Below are 15924 nucleotides of genomic sequence, written 5' to 3'. Positions count from 1 at the left end.
CAACAGAGAACAGTACTAGTTAGTCTAACTGGGAGCAGAAACTAGAGATCAGGAAACATTGTCCAGAGTCAGGGATACATTTAAATGTACAACAATCTTTCAGCATATCCAGGTGATGGTCAAGCATGTGAGATGAGAGATTCTTTTTTGAAAATATATACTTTTTTAGGCTGTAAAACTGGAGAAAATATATACTTGACTAAGTCAGACTATGTCTTATACTCCCACCCAGTGGTGAAATGTAGAGAATCACATGTTTCCACGTCACCTGAGTCAGGGCGGGGGGCTCTCGAATCTCATAGAATACTATGATAAAATCTCATAAACATTGTATTATTGGGGTGTGTTAACTACGTCCGATTGATTCACGGATATAATTTAAATGTATCAATTGGTCACATAATCTCACATGAAGATGTTTAAAGAATTCTCACGTCTATGAACGAATGAATAACATTTCAAATTGATTATGTAGTTGATTAATTATCCCTCCTTAAATGCAATAATGTAAATTATTAATTATTTACTGGCAATCACTAAAACAATGTACCAGGCAGCAACCATATTCTGCTAAAGTTTTATCTAGCAGGCAATACACGCGGATAGTTGTAGGGTGTGGAAGACCCCGAACGGCCAAGATGGCGGCGTCCATGGCAGATGCCGGGGAGTTTGAGAGGTGGCTGAATGATCGACTAGACTCCTTAGAAGTGGACCAGGAGGTGTATGGAGCTTATATTTTAGGAATACTTCAAGAGGAGGAGAGTGACGAAGAGAAGGAGGACGCACTGCTAGGAATTCTATCTGCGTTTTTGGTAAATATAGCGGGCAGACATGCCATGCCATGCCATGCTTGCGCCGCGCTTAGTTAGTCAATAGCTGGCTAACGTGCTCAATGGTTACACGTGGGTGTTAACTACGCTAACTAACAACTGAGTGACTACAATCGATCTGTTCCCATATAACTAACTGGTAACAACGTTAGCGACATGTGCCAATCTACCATTAGCCATATTTGGAGATGGGGGTTAGGCGAATCAAACCTGAAGTTATCCAGACCCTTTCTATTATTAGCAGGCTAGCCCATGTTGAGACTTCGGTGGAACTCTCCAGACAAACAGATGGTTCATGACATACAGCAGGGTGGCCAGGCTGCTCGTCAGCTGCTCGTCAGGTTCAGTTGAATCAAGTTTGTTAGATCAGGGTTGGAGAAAGCCTACATACTCAGTAGGCTGCTCCAAAGGTTGGCAACGCCTGACATAGAGCATTATTCTAACTGATGCTTCACTGACACTACGTCCTTCCCACTTGCTCTCAAAGGAGAAGGGGGTAGCTGCAGCTCAATATGGCGTGTGGGAGTGTCGAAAGAAAAGTAGTGGCCCTCTTTCAGCATTGGGTAACAATGCGCGTGAGCGCCACATCTATGTCTACGGGCACAAGCACTGTTCATGACACAGCTGTTCACCCCTCTTTTTGAGAGAGAATTTGGAAGGTTGAACGTTTGAGAAATGTTTCAACGTCAACAGTGAAGAGGCGACTCCAGGATGCTGGCCTTATAGGCAGAGTTGCAAAGAAAAAGCCATATCTCAGACTGGCTAATAAAAATAAAATATTAAGATGGGCAAAAGAACACAGACACTGGACAGAGGAACTCTGCCTAGAAGGCCAGCATCCCGGAGTCGCCTCTTGACTGTTGACGTTGAGACTGGTGTTTTGCGGGGACTATTTAATGAAGCTGCCAGTTGAGGACTTGTGAGGCGTCTGTTTCTCAAACTAGACACTAATGTACTTGTCCTCTTTCTCAGTTGTGCACCGGGGCCTCCCACTCCTCTTTCTATTCTGGTTAGAGCCAGTTTGCCCTGTTCTGCGAAGGGAGTAATACACAGCGTTGTACGAGATCTTCAGTTTCTTGGCAATTTCTTGCATGGAATAGCCTTAATTTTTTCAGAACAAGAATAGACTGACAAGTTTCAGAAGAAAGTTTTGTTTGTGGCCATTTTGAGCCTGTAATCAAACCCACAAATGCTGATGCTCCAGATACTCAACTAGTCTAAAGAAGGGAAGTTGTATTGCTTCTTTAATCACAACAACAGTTTTCAGCTGTGCTGATATAATTGCAAAAGGGTTTTCTAATGATCAATTAGCATTTTAAAATGATAAACTTGGATTAGCTAACACAATGTGCAATTGGAACACAGGAGTGATGGTTGCTGATAATGGGCCTCTGTACATCTATGTAGATATTCCATAAAAAATCAGCTGTTTCCAGCTACAATATTCATTTACAACATTAACAATGTCTACTCTATTTCTGATCAATTTGATGTTATTTTAATGGACAAAAAGTTTGCTTTTCTTTCAAAAACAAGTGACCCCAAACTTTTGAACGGTAGTGTATGTAAGATGGCAAAATTATTTATTATATTATTATTTGTGCCCTGGTCCTATAAGAGCTCTTTGTCACTTCCCACTAGCCGGGTTGTGGCAAACTCACCCTCATTCTTATGTTTAATAAATGTATCGTTGTGTGTGTGTGGCAGGCTTACAATGATGGCAAAAACAACATTTGAGAGTACGCTGACCCTGGTGCTAGAGGGGGTACGCAGCTGGAGGTTGAATGTTTGAAGGGGTACGGGACTATAAAAAGTTTGGGAACCACTGAACTAGTTGATCTGGACATTTCTGACAAGTTATAAATAGCTCTCTAATGTATGTAATGACTGACATGACGAGGAAAACTGATGATGCACTACCCAGTTTCAAAATTGCACCTTGTACCATTACAACAACAAGAGTATGTTGAACGCTGGACTGCCGCCCCTCGTGCCCCCCTATAGTTTGGGAGCCACTGGGTTAGACCATTTGTCCTAATCCGGCCCGGGAGCCCATTCAATCTAGCCCGGCGGAGGTTTGAGTAAAAAAATATATATATATACATACATACATACATATACTTTGGGTTAAACACTCCTGGCCACTCTTGAACGTCTAAAACTAGAAATTATGTATAAATTATAATGGACCTAAACATTTTCAAATAAATGCTATTTTTTGTATAGGCTGCTATTCTACTTGAAGTAAAATCAGTGGAGGGAATGGCCATGTTAGCTACCACCGGCCACACGACCGTGATACAGCTGCCCAGTCGGAAGCACTTTAGGTTGGCAGGCTGGTCGATACAACACCTGTACACTGGTTGCCGGCTTATCGACTCGTTGCACAGCCCAATCAGCAACGCAAAATGGTCTTGAGTGGCAACAAATCTGCCAATTAGCTGATTCACTTTGCATACACCCACTCGTCTATACTAAAGTTGCCATATTGGGCTGCATCTAACCATACTTGTCTCAAGGTAGTGATGTTCAAATTCAGTAACTAAATTCATCTCCATACTCCACTGTCTTCCATGCACAGGAGGATGAGAAACTTGAAGATGTCTGCAAAGAGATCATTAGCCAGTGGGCTGAGAGCTGTGCCCGGTCGGCAACCAAAAACAAGGAGGATGGTATGAACATAAATCAAAAGCTAGAAACTTAAAAGACAGAACATTATTCTAGCTGTATTTTCAGACATGAGCTAATAGCTGGAGCAGCCATTGTATGAATTATCTATGGAATTTCCTCTCTCTCTCTGTCTTTAGCTGAGGTACTGGCCATTGCCAATCTGATAGAGAAGCAGGCACAGATTGTGGTGAAACAGAAGGAAGTATCTCAGGAGTCCAGGAAGAGGAAAGAAGCTAAAGAAGCAGTCCTGGCTCAATATGCCAATATCACCGATGATGAGGAATATCCTTGGCTCAATATATTGCAATTATTGTGTACCCCTACAGTTATGCTTTGCCCCTTGTTAAACCTATACAGCTCTAAAGGTCTTAAGTGTTTATTTCTGTAATGTATAATGCAAGCAGTCTCCCAAAATGTTCATTTTTATGTGACTGCAGTGAGTAACACTATTTTTCAAGTTTCCTTGACATCAACACTGAAGCTGAAGAGGAGGAGCAGGCTTTCCCCCCCAGTGGTGATAAATGTATCCTCTCTATGCCTCTTATTGTATTTACTGTGATATGTGGTTGTCCCACCTAGCTATCTTAAGATGAATGCACTAACTGTGTCACTCTGGATAAGAGTGTCTGCTAAATTACTAAAATGGAATGCAAATGTATTGTTTACAGCATTAAGTAATATTTAACCAGTACTATATTTTTAAAAGACCACTTAGGCAAGTTGCTGTGGGGGGCGCAGGGCTGTTGACCGGGGTAGGGGTAGCCAGGTGGAAAGCATGGCCAGCTGTAGAAAAATGCTTATTGAAATTCTCAATTATTACGGATTTATCGGTGGTGACAGTGCTTTCTAGCCTCAGTGCAGTGGGCAGCTGGGAGGAGGTGCTCTTATTCTCCATGGACTTTACAGTGTTCCAGAACCTTTTGGAGTTTGTGCTACAGGATGCAAATTTCTGTTTGAAAAAGCTAGCCTTTGCTTTCCTAACTGCCTGTGTATATTGGTCCCTAACTTCCCTGAAAAGTTGCATATCGCGGGGGCTATTCGATGCTAATGCAGTACGCCACAGAATGTTTTTGTGCTGGTCAAGGGCAGTCAGGTCTGGAGTGAACCAAGGGCTATATCTGTTCCTGGTTCAATGTTTTTTGAACGGGGCGTGCTTAATTAAGATAGTGAGGAAAGCACTTTTAAAGAATAACCAGGCATTCTCTACTGACGGAATGAGGTCAATATCCTTCCAGGATACCCGGGCCAGGTCGATTAGAAAGGCCTGTCAACTTCTTAACCCAGGTAATAGTACATTTTGGTCTTTATTTGTAAAGCGCCTTGGAATAAGAGTGCTGATCCAGGATCAGTGTTGCCTGTTAAATCTTGATTAAATGAATAGGGGAAACCTGATCCTAGATCAGCACTCCTATGAGACACTTTATGAATAGGGGTGCTGGTTTTGCTGTGAAACTCCTTTACTGGTCGCCTCAGCCCTGTTTAAGAACACCAACGTGGAGGAGGTTCTGAGCAGGAAGAAGCAGCAGAGGGACCAGGCTAAGGAAGATTCGCATAAGAAGAAAGAGACGGACAAGATGCAGCGCGAGAAGGATAAACTAGCCAGGCAGGACAGGAAGGACAAGGAGAAGAAACGCACACAGAAAGGGGAACGCAAAAGATGAGAAAAACAAATGACACTGGGACATTGTCACATGAAATGTTTTGTTACTGGACAAAAAACTGAAATGAACATTATTTTTTACCTATCCCTTATTACCACCCTTATGATTGTAACATGACGTTGTAATAATAACTTGTCTGGACATTAATTGTTTTAACCATTTTAGTTTTCTATAGATTTCAGTCATCAAGCTTTATCTAAAGCTGGGAAACGGTCCATCTATCTACAATGTGTTCTTTCTCCTCAACTGTGATTAATAAAGTAAATCAGTGACTCTATGAAAAGCCAATATTAATAGTCTATCGCTACTAGCTATGATCAACCTGCACAAGCTCTTGCCTGTATCTGTCATCCTACCATGTTGAAACTAAGGAGGCGGATGTTTCTGTATCATTGCTGTCCCTGCCTCCTTTTCAATATGCCTCTACTAATAGGGAGACTGTCTGAAAATTAATAGTCATTCAATAGATGTAGCATACAAGCCTTTGCTCTAAAATGTTTGCCCAGTTTAAGTAATAATTTGCCAAGATAAATGTTTTTAAATGGCATTCAAATGTTCTGCAATTACTATAGTGGACATTGTAGTAAAAGGAAGGGGAAGTGCCCTATGGGATCTTAACTCACTCAGATTGAGGCACTGCTAGTATGTGCCAATGTGTTGCAAATGCTTTTCCTCTTTGGAGACGGATTCACTCAAGGCTCACACTCAAGTCATTGTCATATTAAATACATTCAGTTTGGCACCCCAGTCTTCATGTACTGTCTATGCATTCTCTTGTATGAGAATCAGAACCTCGATTATAGCATATACAGTGTTTGCAGAATGGCAATGGGGTTCATTTTTAACATATTTTTTTGAATAAATAAATGCCATTTTAAAGAGCTTTATTGTTTTTTGAATTAATAAAACAGAAACAATTATCATGAAACATACAATTTCAAGCAGGAACATTAAAAATACAGGGGTTTGAACACGTTTGCCACCTGTCTTACGAGTGTGTATTATGTCATTGATAGTATGGGTCCATCAAAGTTCATTCTGATGTTTTTGAAATGAGCTGTAATGCAGCGTGATTAACATTCAGAGAACTAAGTTCTAAATAAGAATAACATAAGATTTAATTAACATCAATGCATGACCAGTCCAAATTCCTAACCTACTGAGAGTAAGTAAAAACAATACACTGACTAGAGTATGTTGCATTTCAGGTAAACCGAGGAAACACGAGGCTTCAAGTTGACGATTGATTGGTATGTTAACATGGAATATAACAGAAAAGTGGTTCCCATTGCCATATCTACTCAACTTAGGAGGCAATGATCACTTATCCACAATTATTGGTTGTTAAGAAGCATATTAGAGAACTGAATGTCAAATCACATTCGAATAAATAAGTAAAACAATCAGGAAAACATTCAAATGACTGCCATGTTTTAATAATTATAAATAGTGTCTTTAAATAATATTCGGCCTTTCCAAGATTCCCATTATTTTCGATGACCCTAATCACAAAATGTGGTTATTTTGAAGATAAATTATGCCTTAACACATTTCATATTATGAATTCCCCTACCCCAAGAGCAACTATCAATCAAATTGTATTAACATTTGTGGCCACTAAGGTAAATTAAACTAATAGCTCTCAGGTAGGTGACAATACTGATGAATGTAATACTGTATATTCTCCTACAGTTATCACCACCACGCAGATAAAAGATATCTGATCAGGCTCTGCTCTCTCTCATGTTCCTAATAGAAGCTCATTAACAGGGAATTACTGGAGCTGAAGGGATTATGGGGATTCTCAATTCAACAGCATAATAGAATTGTACTGCCATTTAAAATAAATGCACCCCCGGTTATCCCATTACATTGTTCTGAACAACCTGCTTTAGGATCAATTTTAAATAAGACTGATAATCTCAGAAAATAATACATTTCCTCTATTTGCTCAAACTGAGGCTACATGTAAGAATTCCTTCTGTTCTGTCTAATGTGATCAAAATTTCATCTGGCCTAATGCTCCTCACTGGTCTTGCTCTCAGCAACATCTATAGCATGAATGTGAGTATCACGTGAACCATAGGGTGGCTCAGTGGCATCAGAACTGGATAAGTGTTCTCCCTGGGCTGGTCTCCTCAGAGGTGCCCTGCTCATCCAGCTTGTCCGTGTCTGTGTTGGACTTGGGTAGGGTCATCTGTAGGGCACACCACAGGGCAGTGCGGGACTTCCTTGTGGTCAAACACAGATCCCTCAGTGCTGTAGCAAGCAGCAGGATATCTAGCAGGAATACAGTCAAAAAAATAAGACAGCAGTTGTGTAAAGTAATTATGTAAAAATACTTGAAAGTACAACTTTTTGGGGGTATCTGTACATTACTATTTATATTTTTGACAACTTCTACTTTTACTTCACTACATTCCTAAAAGAAAGTATGTACTTTTTACTCCATACATTTTCCCTGACACCCAAAAGTACTCCTAACATTTTTAATGCTTAGCAGGACAGGAAAATGGTCTAATTCACACTTATCAAGAGAACATCCCTGTCATCCTTACTGCCTCTGATCTGGCAGACTCACTAAACACATGCTTTGTTTCTAAATGGTGTCTGAGTATTGGAGCATGCCCCTGGCTATCTATTAAAAAAAAAAATATGGTGCCGTCTGGTTTGCCTTATATAAGGAATTTTAATACTTTTGATACCTAAGTATATTTCAGCAATTACATTTACATTTGATACTTAAGTATATTTAAAACCAAATACTTTTAGACTTTTACTCAAGTAGGATTTTACTGGGTGACTTTCACTTTTACTTGAGTCATTTTCTATTAAGGTATCTTTACTTTTACTCAAGTATGACAATTGGGTATTTTTTCAACCACTGGTTTTTAGGCCTCATCATCAAAGCTGACAAATGCTGCTCATCCCTAACACGGAAAAGCAAATGTAGAAGATAAGCTCTGTTATTTGCTCTTTGAAGGAAATAAAATATAAAAGGCTCTACAGAATAAAAAATGGCAGTCATATTTCCAGAATAAATCTAAAACAACATTGGAAGACAAGCAGACAAATGCTTGGGGATTCAGTTGTTTAGAACTAGCTGTGGCTCATTAATGACTTAGTGTTGAGTTACCTCTGTCCTCTCTGAAATGTGCGCTGGCCTGTCTCTGACGGTTTGAAGTGTTGACAAATTCCTCCTTGCGTCTGGCCTGGGTAATGTAAATAGCCTCGAGGTGTCTGTCCAGTGCTGAACAAATATTGGCATGGAGGGGGACGCTACGCAGACGCTCCATTTTACCCAGAAGGCTCACCACCTATGATATAAGAGGAAAATCAATTCCATCAATATTTCTTCAAATGTATTTTGAAACACTTGCAGAACTTGATGGGTGTTCATCTAGCCTACAGCAACTGGTATTCATGTATTGGTCTTAATCAACTCTTCTATCAACACTCATGCCAACTTTCATGGAATTAGCCATCACCCAATCCTAAAATTCCAAAGTGGACATTTAACCTCCTAGAGTCGATTCACGCACCAGTGCATCAATCTAAGTAACATAATTTTTAAAAATCACCATTAAAATCTGTCAGTTTAACCTAGATATCTGCATTGGATGAGTCTCTTTCCACCACATCTGCCGATGTCGCACCTCCGCATGCGTTTGGGCTAGAAACTAATGCTGCCCCAAGTGTCACGGGACTCGTCTGTAGGTAACTGGTACTGGTTTTAAAAAATTGATGGAAATATGAAGGTAGTTTTGTGCCTACCCAAAAAAGGGGTTGAATATGTGTAAAAATATATATACATTTCCTGAGCTTTCTTATATCTCCTAGATATAGGACAAACACTTCAAAATCTTGTTTCTTATGATTTATTTTTTGACTGTCTTTTTGCCAATTACAGTATTCAGACCCCTTAACTTTTTCCACATTTTGTTACGTTAAAGCCTTATTCTAAAATGGATTAAATCCCTTTTTCCCTCCTCATCAATCTACACAATACTCCATAATGACAAAGCATGAAATGGTTTTTAGAAATGTTTGCAAATTTATAATAATAAAAAAAAAAAGTTAAAAGTATTCAAACCCTTTACTCAGTCCTTGTTGAAGCACCTTTGGCAGCGATTACAGCCTTGAGTCTTCTTGGGTATGACGCTACAAGCTTGGCACACCTGTATTTGGGGAGTTCTTCTCTGCAGATCCACTCAAGCTCTGTCAGGTTGGATGGGGAGCGTTGCTGCACAACTATTTTCAGGTCTCTCCATAGATGTTCGATCTGGTTCAAGTCCGGGCTCTGGCTGTACCACTCAAGGACATTCAGAGACTTGTCCCGAAGCCACTCCTGCGTTGTCTTGGCTGTGTGCTTAGGGTCGTTGTCCTGTTGGAAGGTGAACCTTCGCCCCAGTCGGAGGTCCTGAGCACTCTGGAGCAAGTTTTTATCAAGGATCTCTCTGTTTTGGTACCCTTCCCCAGATCTGTGCCTCGACACAAGGGTCTGAATACTTATGTAAATAAGGTATTCAAGTTTTTTTTAGTTTTTTTATATACATTTGCAAACATTTCTAAAAACCTGTTTCCGCTTTTTCATTATGGGTGGGGTATTGTGTATAGATTGATGAGGGACATTTTTCCCCAATCAGTTTTAATAAGGCTGTGACGTAACAATATGTGAAAAAAGTCAATGGAACTGAATACTTTCTGAATGTACTGTATGAATGTGTTATTCAATGCGTTTCTATAGTAGTAAATGACAAATTAAATACTTTATCAAATCATTAAAAATATATATTTTGATAAATAAAGGGGTCCTAAAATTCTAAATCAAATAGATAAATGATCGATAGCATGACCATCTTAAAACAATTCCATATGTCAGCTTAGAATCCCCCCCCCCCCCCCCAAAAGAATGAATATCTCTCACCTTGGCTTGTTCTCGGATCTGGTCCACGATGAGACGGTCCACTCTGGAAGGGTTAGGTGGGATTTTGGGGAGGGCACTGCTGGTCACCACAGAAATCCGCTTTCCAGGATAACTCATGGTAAGGACGTCCTCTGTCTAAAACACATAATATAAAAAAACACTTAACGCCAACCAGTCGAACTATACATTTTAATCCTAGTTTGGGAGTCATTCTTACCAAGTATTGTACTGCAGCATAATCAGATAAATAATAAGGATTTCAAGATGATCACAAGAAACAAAAATATTCCCACTAAATGAACCACTTATTTTTATTGTTCACCTTCTTCCTCTCCTTCTCCAGGACTCTCCACTGCTCATAGCACTCCTCCAGGTGAAAGTGGAGCTGGCTCATGGGTCCTCCCCGGTTCCTCATTATCCTCGGGGAGCGGAGGCCTCCCATCATCCCTGTGTAGGGGTTCTCTCCGCTGGAGCCCATCATGTCATTGAGGTAAGGGTTAAAAGCCGCAAATTCCCCGTCTGGCAGCAGGTCACACAGGTCCATGGGGGGGATGGAACCACCGTAGGGGTAGGAGGATCTGGAGTTGAAGCTGGCAGAGTTCAGAGACATGTGGCAGGAGTTCTGTCTGGGGTCATTCACAGCCTGATACATGCAAGGCAGAAAGGCTGGGTTCTTTCCTGCGTTGACTGTGCCGTTTCCTCCGCCGAATCTCTGAGAGCCATACATGCTGCCGAGTAGGTCGAGGTAAGGGTTCTGCAGGAGCCCCTGCGTCTTGTCCCCGTCTCCTGTCATGTGAGTGCTGGTCTGGAGCCTTGTCTTCCCATCCAAGCGCTGAGTGGAGGAGCAGCCATCAGCCACCAGCCCAGCCATGTGCATCCTGCTCTTGTCCAGCTGCATCTCAAAGTCACTGTCGCTGGCTCCCCTCCTCAGCCCGCCCATGCCCATCCCGACCTGGTTCTGTCCTTCCCTGCTGCTGTGGAGGCTGGGCCCGTCCCCCTGACTGTAGTCCTGGATGCACGGTGGTGGTCCTCTCTGCATCTGGTGGGAGTGCTGAGGTACAAACTCAGACACAGAGTGGGACAGCATCTTGGACGGCCCAGAGGATAAACAGTTTCCCCTTGGCTGCTGATGCTGCTTGAGTTTGTTCTGCAACTGGTTCTGCTGGCTATAATGGTTAGAGTACTGGTTCAGACTCAGGCCCGTTGAAAGGGGGTTGTTTCCTTTCTGGACAGCCATCTTGTTTTGGTGTGAAATTGTAGGATTGAAAGACGCTGAGAATGATTTTGGTTGTTGGAAATACTCAACGTGTTGTGGACCAAATCCACATAAGTCTTTGGAATCAAAGTCACTCTGTAGCGGCTGTTTGCTCTTCATTCCGCCATCAGTCTCCCTCTGCATGGCTCCATACTCCCCTCCCAGTTCCTTCTTAAACTGCATGGCTTGAGTGCTTTGCCCAGGCATCCTGGTGTTGGAGAAGTTCCTCTGTTCGGCCATGATGTTGTCATACTGCATCTGCACACTCTGCCGGTTCTGGGGCTCCCTACCACATGCGTTGTCCTGCTCACCTACCATCAGAGCCTGGATGTTGCTGGCCAGCTTGTTGACCTCTTGCATGGTGTACTGCTTGGTCCTTCTGGGCTTGGCACTGATCTGGCCTGGGAACTCTTCATAGTAGTGGTCAAAGCACTGGCTGTTTATCTTGCTCTGGGGGCAGAAGGAGGGTGCAAAGGCATCCATGTGGTCAGAAAGAGCGTTCCCAGACCCACAGAACCCTCCAATCTTCTCAGCTGTGTTGTACTCGTGTTTACTCAGCCTCGTGTTTGAACGGTAGGCGTTCCCCACGTTGGGTAGCGGTAGCCCCGGCGGCTTCGGCAGCTCTTGGGTCTGTAGAGAGTATCTAGTGTCCATATCTCCATTGCAGGAAGAGAGGAGCCACTGCTGGTCACTGGTATCAAAGCCGTTGAAACGCTGGTAGAACTCTTCGGAACCTCTGTTCATTGGCTGCCCTTGTGCTTTACTGAAAGACTCAGGGTAAACATGGTTCGGCAGAAAGTTGGACTGCACTTTGGACTCTGACTGGAAGTACTGCTGGCAATCGTCGCTCATTGACTTGGGAGACCAGACAGATTTCAGTTGGGATAATGTCCTAAAAGGAGAGTTGAGAAGTTAAAGGTTAAATACAGTTTTTTAAACACAATTGAAAGTCTCAGTCATTACTGGCAAACGTTGCGGTTTCCATTTTCAATTCCCATTAATTTGCCTCCCAATACAACGAAATGAGGTCATATCACTGAAGACAAAAAATACCCTCCTAATGAATAACTTACTCTTCAGTATAGTAACTGTCCATTTGATCAGCCTCTTCCAAGATATTTGACACCAGCCCATAGAGATCAGCTTCACTTCCACAGTCATTTCCATCTGGGAGATTCCTTGGAGATTTAAAACATAAGCATTTCAAAAGACATTCAAAAGAAGACCATTTACATTTCAAATGGAGTGGGACATAAAGTATAGGAAAAAGTCCAGTGGTTATTAGAAGTTCAACTGAATTTCAAATGGACAGTGTGTTCATGAACACCTTGTCTTCAAATCACCTATGAAATGTCCTCTATGATTTCAGTAATTCATTTTAATAAACAAAAATGCAACATGCAACAATTTCAAAGATTTTACTGAGCTACAGTTCATATAAGGAAATCAATCAATTTAAATAAATTCATTAGACCCTAATCTATGGATTTCACAAGACTGGGAATACAGATATGCATCTGTTGGTCACAGATACTGTACCATAAAAAAAGTAGGGTAGTGGATCAGAAAACCAGTCTGTATATGGTGTGACCACCATTTGCCTCATGCAGCGTGACACATCTCCTTCGCACAGAGTTGATCAAGCTGTTGATTGTGTCCTGTGGAATGTTGTCCCACTCCTCTTCAATGGCTGTGCGAAGTTTGTGCATATTGGCAGGAACTGGAAGACACTGTCATACACATCGATCCAGAGAATCTCAAACATGCTCAATGGGTGACATGTCTGGTGAGTATGCAGGCCATGGAAGAACTGGGACATTTTCAACTTCCTGGAATTGTGTACAGATCCTTGCAATATGGGGCCGTGCATTATCACGCTGAAACCTGAGGTGATCCGTAAATAAATAAAAAACATGAAAATTGTGCCTACTGGTTTGCTTAATATAAGTAATTAGAAAAGACTCATACTTTTACTTTTGATACTTAAATACATTTACTTTTGATACTTAAGTATACTTACAACCAAATACTTTTAGAGTTTTACTCAAGTAGTATTTTACTGGGTGACTTTCACTTTTACTTGAGTCATTTTGTATTAAGGTATCTTTACTTTTACTAAAGTATGACAATTGGGTACTTTTTCCACCACTGCCACCATGGGGCACTCTGTTCACAACATTCACATCAGCAAACCACTCGCCCACACAACGCCATACACGTGGTCTGCGGTTGTGAGGCCAGTTGGAGTTACTGCCAAATTCTCTAAAACGACAGAGACAGCGTATGGTACAGAAATGAACATTAAATTCTCTGGCAACAGCTCGGGTGGACATTCCTGCAGTCAGCACGCTAATTGCACGCTCCCTCAAAACTTGAGACACCTGTGGCATTGTGTTTCTCCTGGCAAAGGAGAAATGCTCACTAAAAGGGATGTAAACAAATTTGAGGCCAACATTTGAGAGAGATAAGCTTTTTGTGCATATGGAACATTTCTGGGGTCTTTTATTTCAGCTCATGAAACATGAAACCAACACTTTACATGTTGCGTTTATATTTTTGTTCAGTATAAATTAAGACTCGGTCTTCCTTTTCACAATACATTCTTCAGACTGTCAATGTTAAATACTGGTATGACAAAACACAGTATGGACCAGGTCAGTATACAATTCTGAGAGTTGCATTAGAAGTAGTTAGTTTAGTTACCTGCTTTTAACATTGTTCTGGGTGCAATTAATGAGTTGATATGGATCATCCTGTGCAGACCAGGGTGTGTAGGACATGGGAGGTTCTTCTGGTAGTGAGAAATCGGGTAATGGGAGGTAAGGCTGCAAGAGCCTTTCGTTGTCCGCAGTTCCACAGGTCTGTGAGACAATAAAAAAGGAAATTCATGAACCCAAGTGAAAACGTCAGCCAGTCACTGGTGAGAGATAACATTAGCATTCTGATTCTGTTTCGCCTACAATAGACAATTTATACCTAAGACTTACAAAACACTAGCTACTTAATATAAACCATTAATAAACATACCACTTGAATTATTTCTCATCTATAGCCTACATTGTGATGAACTGCAATCTATTGTAAAGTGGTTGTTCCACTGGATATCTTAAGGTGAATGCACCAATTTGTAAGTCGCTCTGGATAAGAGCGTCTGCTAAATGACTTAAATGTAAATGTAGAAAAGTAAAACATTTATTTTGAATGTCTCACCTGATGCTTATTTGGGGAAAAGAATGAGTCTGAACCCGCTGATGCACTCTGGAATCGATCAAACGCCATTCTCACTCCTCTTGAACTTGCACTTATTCTATTCTTCACTGCATTATTAAACTAAACATTACAAAGATATTCATACAAACATTCAACAGAACAATACAGCTTCACTGACTAGCTATCTTTATTATTAGATATACAGCTAACAAGGGTAAAAACATATTGTATTGCACATGGCTAACTCGGCCCAAGTCAAATTGTAATTAAGTGTATGTTAGCTGGCCACAGTAGCGAACGTTATCTAGATAAATTAGTTACAAAGATAGAAAGAACTATGCTCAGCAGGTGTCTAGCTTGCTAAGCTAGCTAAACCCAAAACACCCAACTTTTATGAGTTCAATCAACAACGTATTCTGAATGACACAGTAATAACAGACCGTTTCACTTTTGTCCTAAGTTAGCTTTTGTGTCCCTTGTCTCCCTCAGTCACACGATTTATGTCTAACTAAATTTAGCTAGCCAACTGGGCTAGCTAGCTAGCTACTTACCTCCATAAATTCACTTGTAAACAACGTTTATGTAGGAAATTTCCCCAGATGAAATGTTCACGATTTAAAAATCTAACTTTAAAAAAAAAAGGAATTAAATCAAACGGACTTTAAACAATGACAGGGGAAATCACTAGTACATTGCGGCTAGCTACAAAAGTATTGATCTCGAGCTTGCCAGTTGCTCTTCTCGCGTTTGTAAACTAGTGTCACGAGCAAGAGCTTCAGCGGACATCTCACTCAAGATCTACACATCAACCCCCGCGAATAAAATTCTCTTCTTTTATCACTAACTGTCTCAAAGGTGATGATTGGTCCATAAAGAAGCTTTTTCACCCAATGGGTTCAAATAGGGATTGTACACATAAAGGGCATAGCAACCAATCATTTTCATAAAATTAAAAGATGGGGGAATCCTATTTGACTATCAATGAGGGACTATAGCATGAGGCTTTTTCATGCATAGTGAAGGATTTTGTTGAACATTTATTGCTCTTCTTGAATCATCTTCATGGAACTTTTTTTAAATAAGTAAATGTGGTCGGCTACATCATAATAAAGTATACAATCCTGTGTTACATTAAATACTAATAACTAAGTCATAGCAAAAATAGTGCTTAGTCAAGTCCAGGGCCTCAATTTATTCAACCAAATATGAATAAACTTCCCTTGTACAAGTCGTTGGAGACGATGAAATACCACAGTGTGCCATCACAGCAGCAAGATGTGTGACCTGTTACCACAAGAAAAGGTCAACCAGTGAAGAACAAATACCATTGTAAATACAACCCATATTTATTTTCCCTTTTGTACTTTAACC

At 41.0% G+C, this 15924-nt stretch overlaps 2 protein-coding genes across 2 annotated transcripts; one reads left to right on the top strand and one right to left on the bottom strand.

Moving 5' to 3' along the window:
• The first annotated feature begins 613 nt into the window (after positions 1-613).
• Positions 614-6043, top strand: LOC115198129 (coiled-coil domain-containing protein 43-like). The gene is made up of 5 exons (XM_029759838.1): positions 614-812; positions 3412-3502; positions 3638-3782; positions 3977-4023; positions 4974-6043. Exons 1-5 carry the CDS (start codon positions 639-641, stop codon positions 5159-5161), a joined length of 645 nt encoding a protein of 214 aa, XP_029615698.1. The 5' UTR covers positions 614-638; the 3' UTR covers positions 5162-6043.
• Positions 6044-6317: 274 nt separating this feature from the next.
• Positions 6318-15464, bottom strand: LOC115198114 (meiosis-specific coiled-coil domain-containing protein MEIOC-like). The gene is made up of 8 exons (XM_029759812.1): positions 15105-15464; positions 14554-14673; positions 14047-14204; positions 12417-12521; positions 10411-12235; positions 10089-10223; positions 8298-8478; positions 6318-7441 (listed from the first exon to the last, which is right to left on the bottom strand). Exons 1-8 carry the CDS (start codon positions 15108-15110, stop codon positions 7263-7265), a joined length of 2709 nt encoding a protein of 902 aa, XP_029615672.1. The 5' UTR covers positions 15111-15464; the 3' UTR covers positions 6318-7262.
• Positions 15465-15924: the final 460 nt, after the last annotated feature.

This window comes from Salmo trutta, chromosome 1 (assembly GCF_901001165.1).
Source record: "Salmo trutta chromosome 1, fSalTru1.1, whole genome shotgun sequence".
Lineage (NCBI taxonomy): Eukaryota > Metazoa > Chordata > Actinopteri > Salmoniformes > Salmonidae > Salmo > Salmo trutta.
This window is presented reverse-complemented; position numbering and strand designations above follow the sequence as displayed.

Excerpts from the sequence above, each read along its gene's own strand:
- LOC115198129 (XM_029759838.1), top strand. The coding sequence starts at position 639 with ATGGCGGCGTCCATGGCAGATGCCGGGGAGTTTGAGAGGTGGCTGAAT. Across the intron at positions 3,783-3,976 it reads AATATCACCGATGATGAGGA|TGAAGCTGAAGAGGAGGAGC; the intron begins ATATCCTTGGCT and ends TGACATCAACAC. Across the intron at positions 4,024-4,973 it reads CCCCCCCAGTGGTGATAAAT|CCCTGTTTAAGAACACCAAC; the intron begins GTATCCTCTCTA and ends TGGTCGCCTCAG.
- LOC115198114 (XM_029759812.1), bottom strand. Across the intron at positions 12,522-14,046 it reads CAGAACAATGTTAAAAGCAG|GAATCTCCCAGATGGAAATG; the intron begins GTAACTAAACTA and ends TAAATCTCCAAG. Across the intron at positions 12,236-12,416 it reads GACAGTTACTATACTGAAGA|GACATTATCCCAACTGAAAT; the intron begins GTAAGTTATTCA and ends CTCTCCTTTTAG.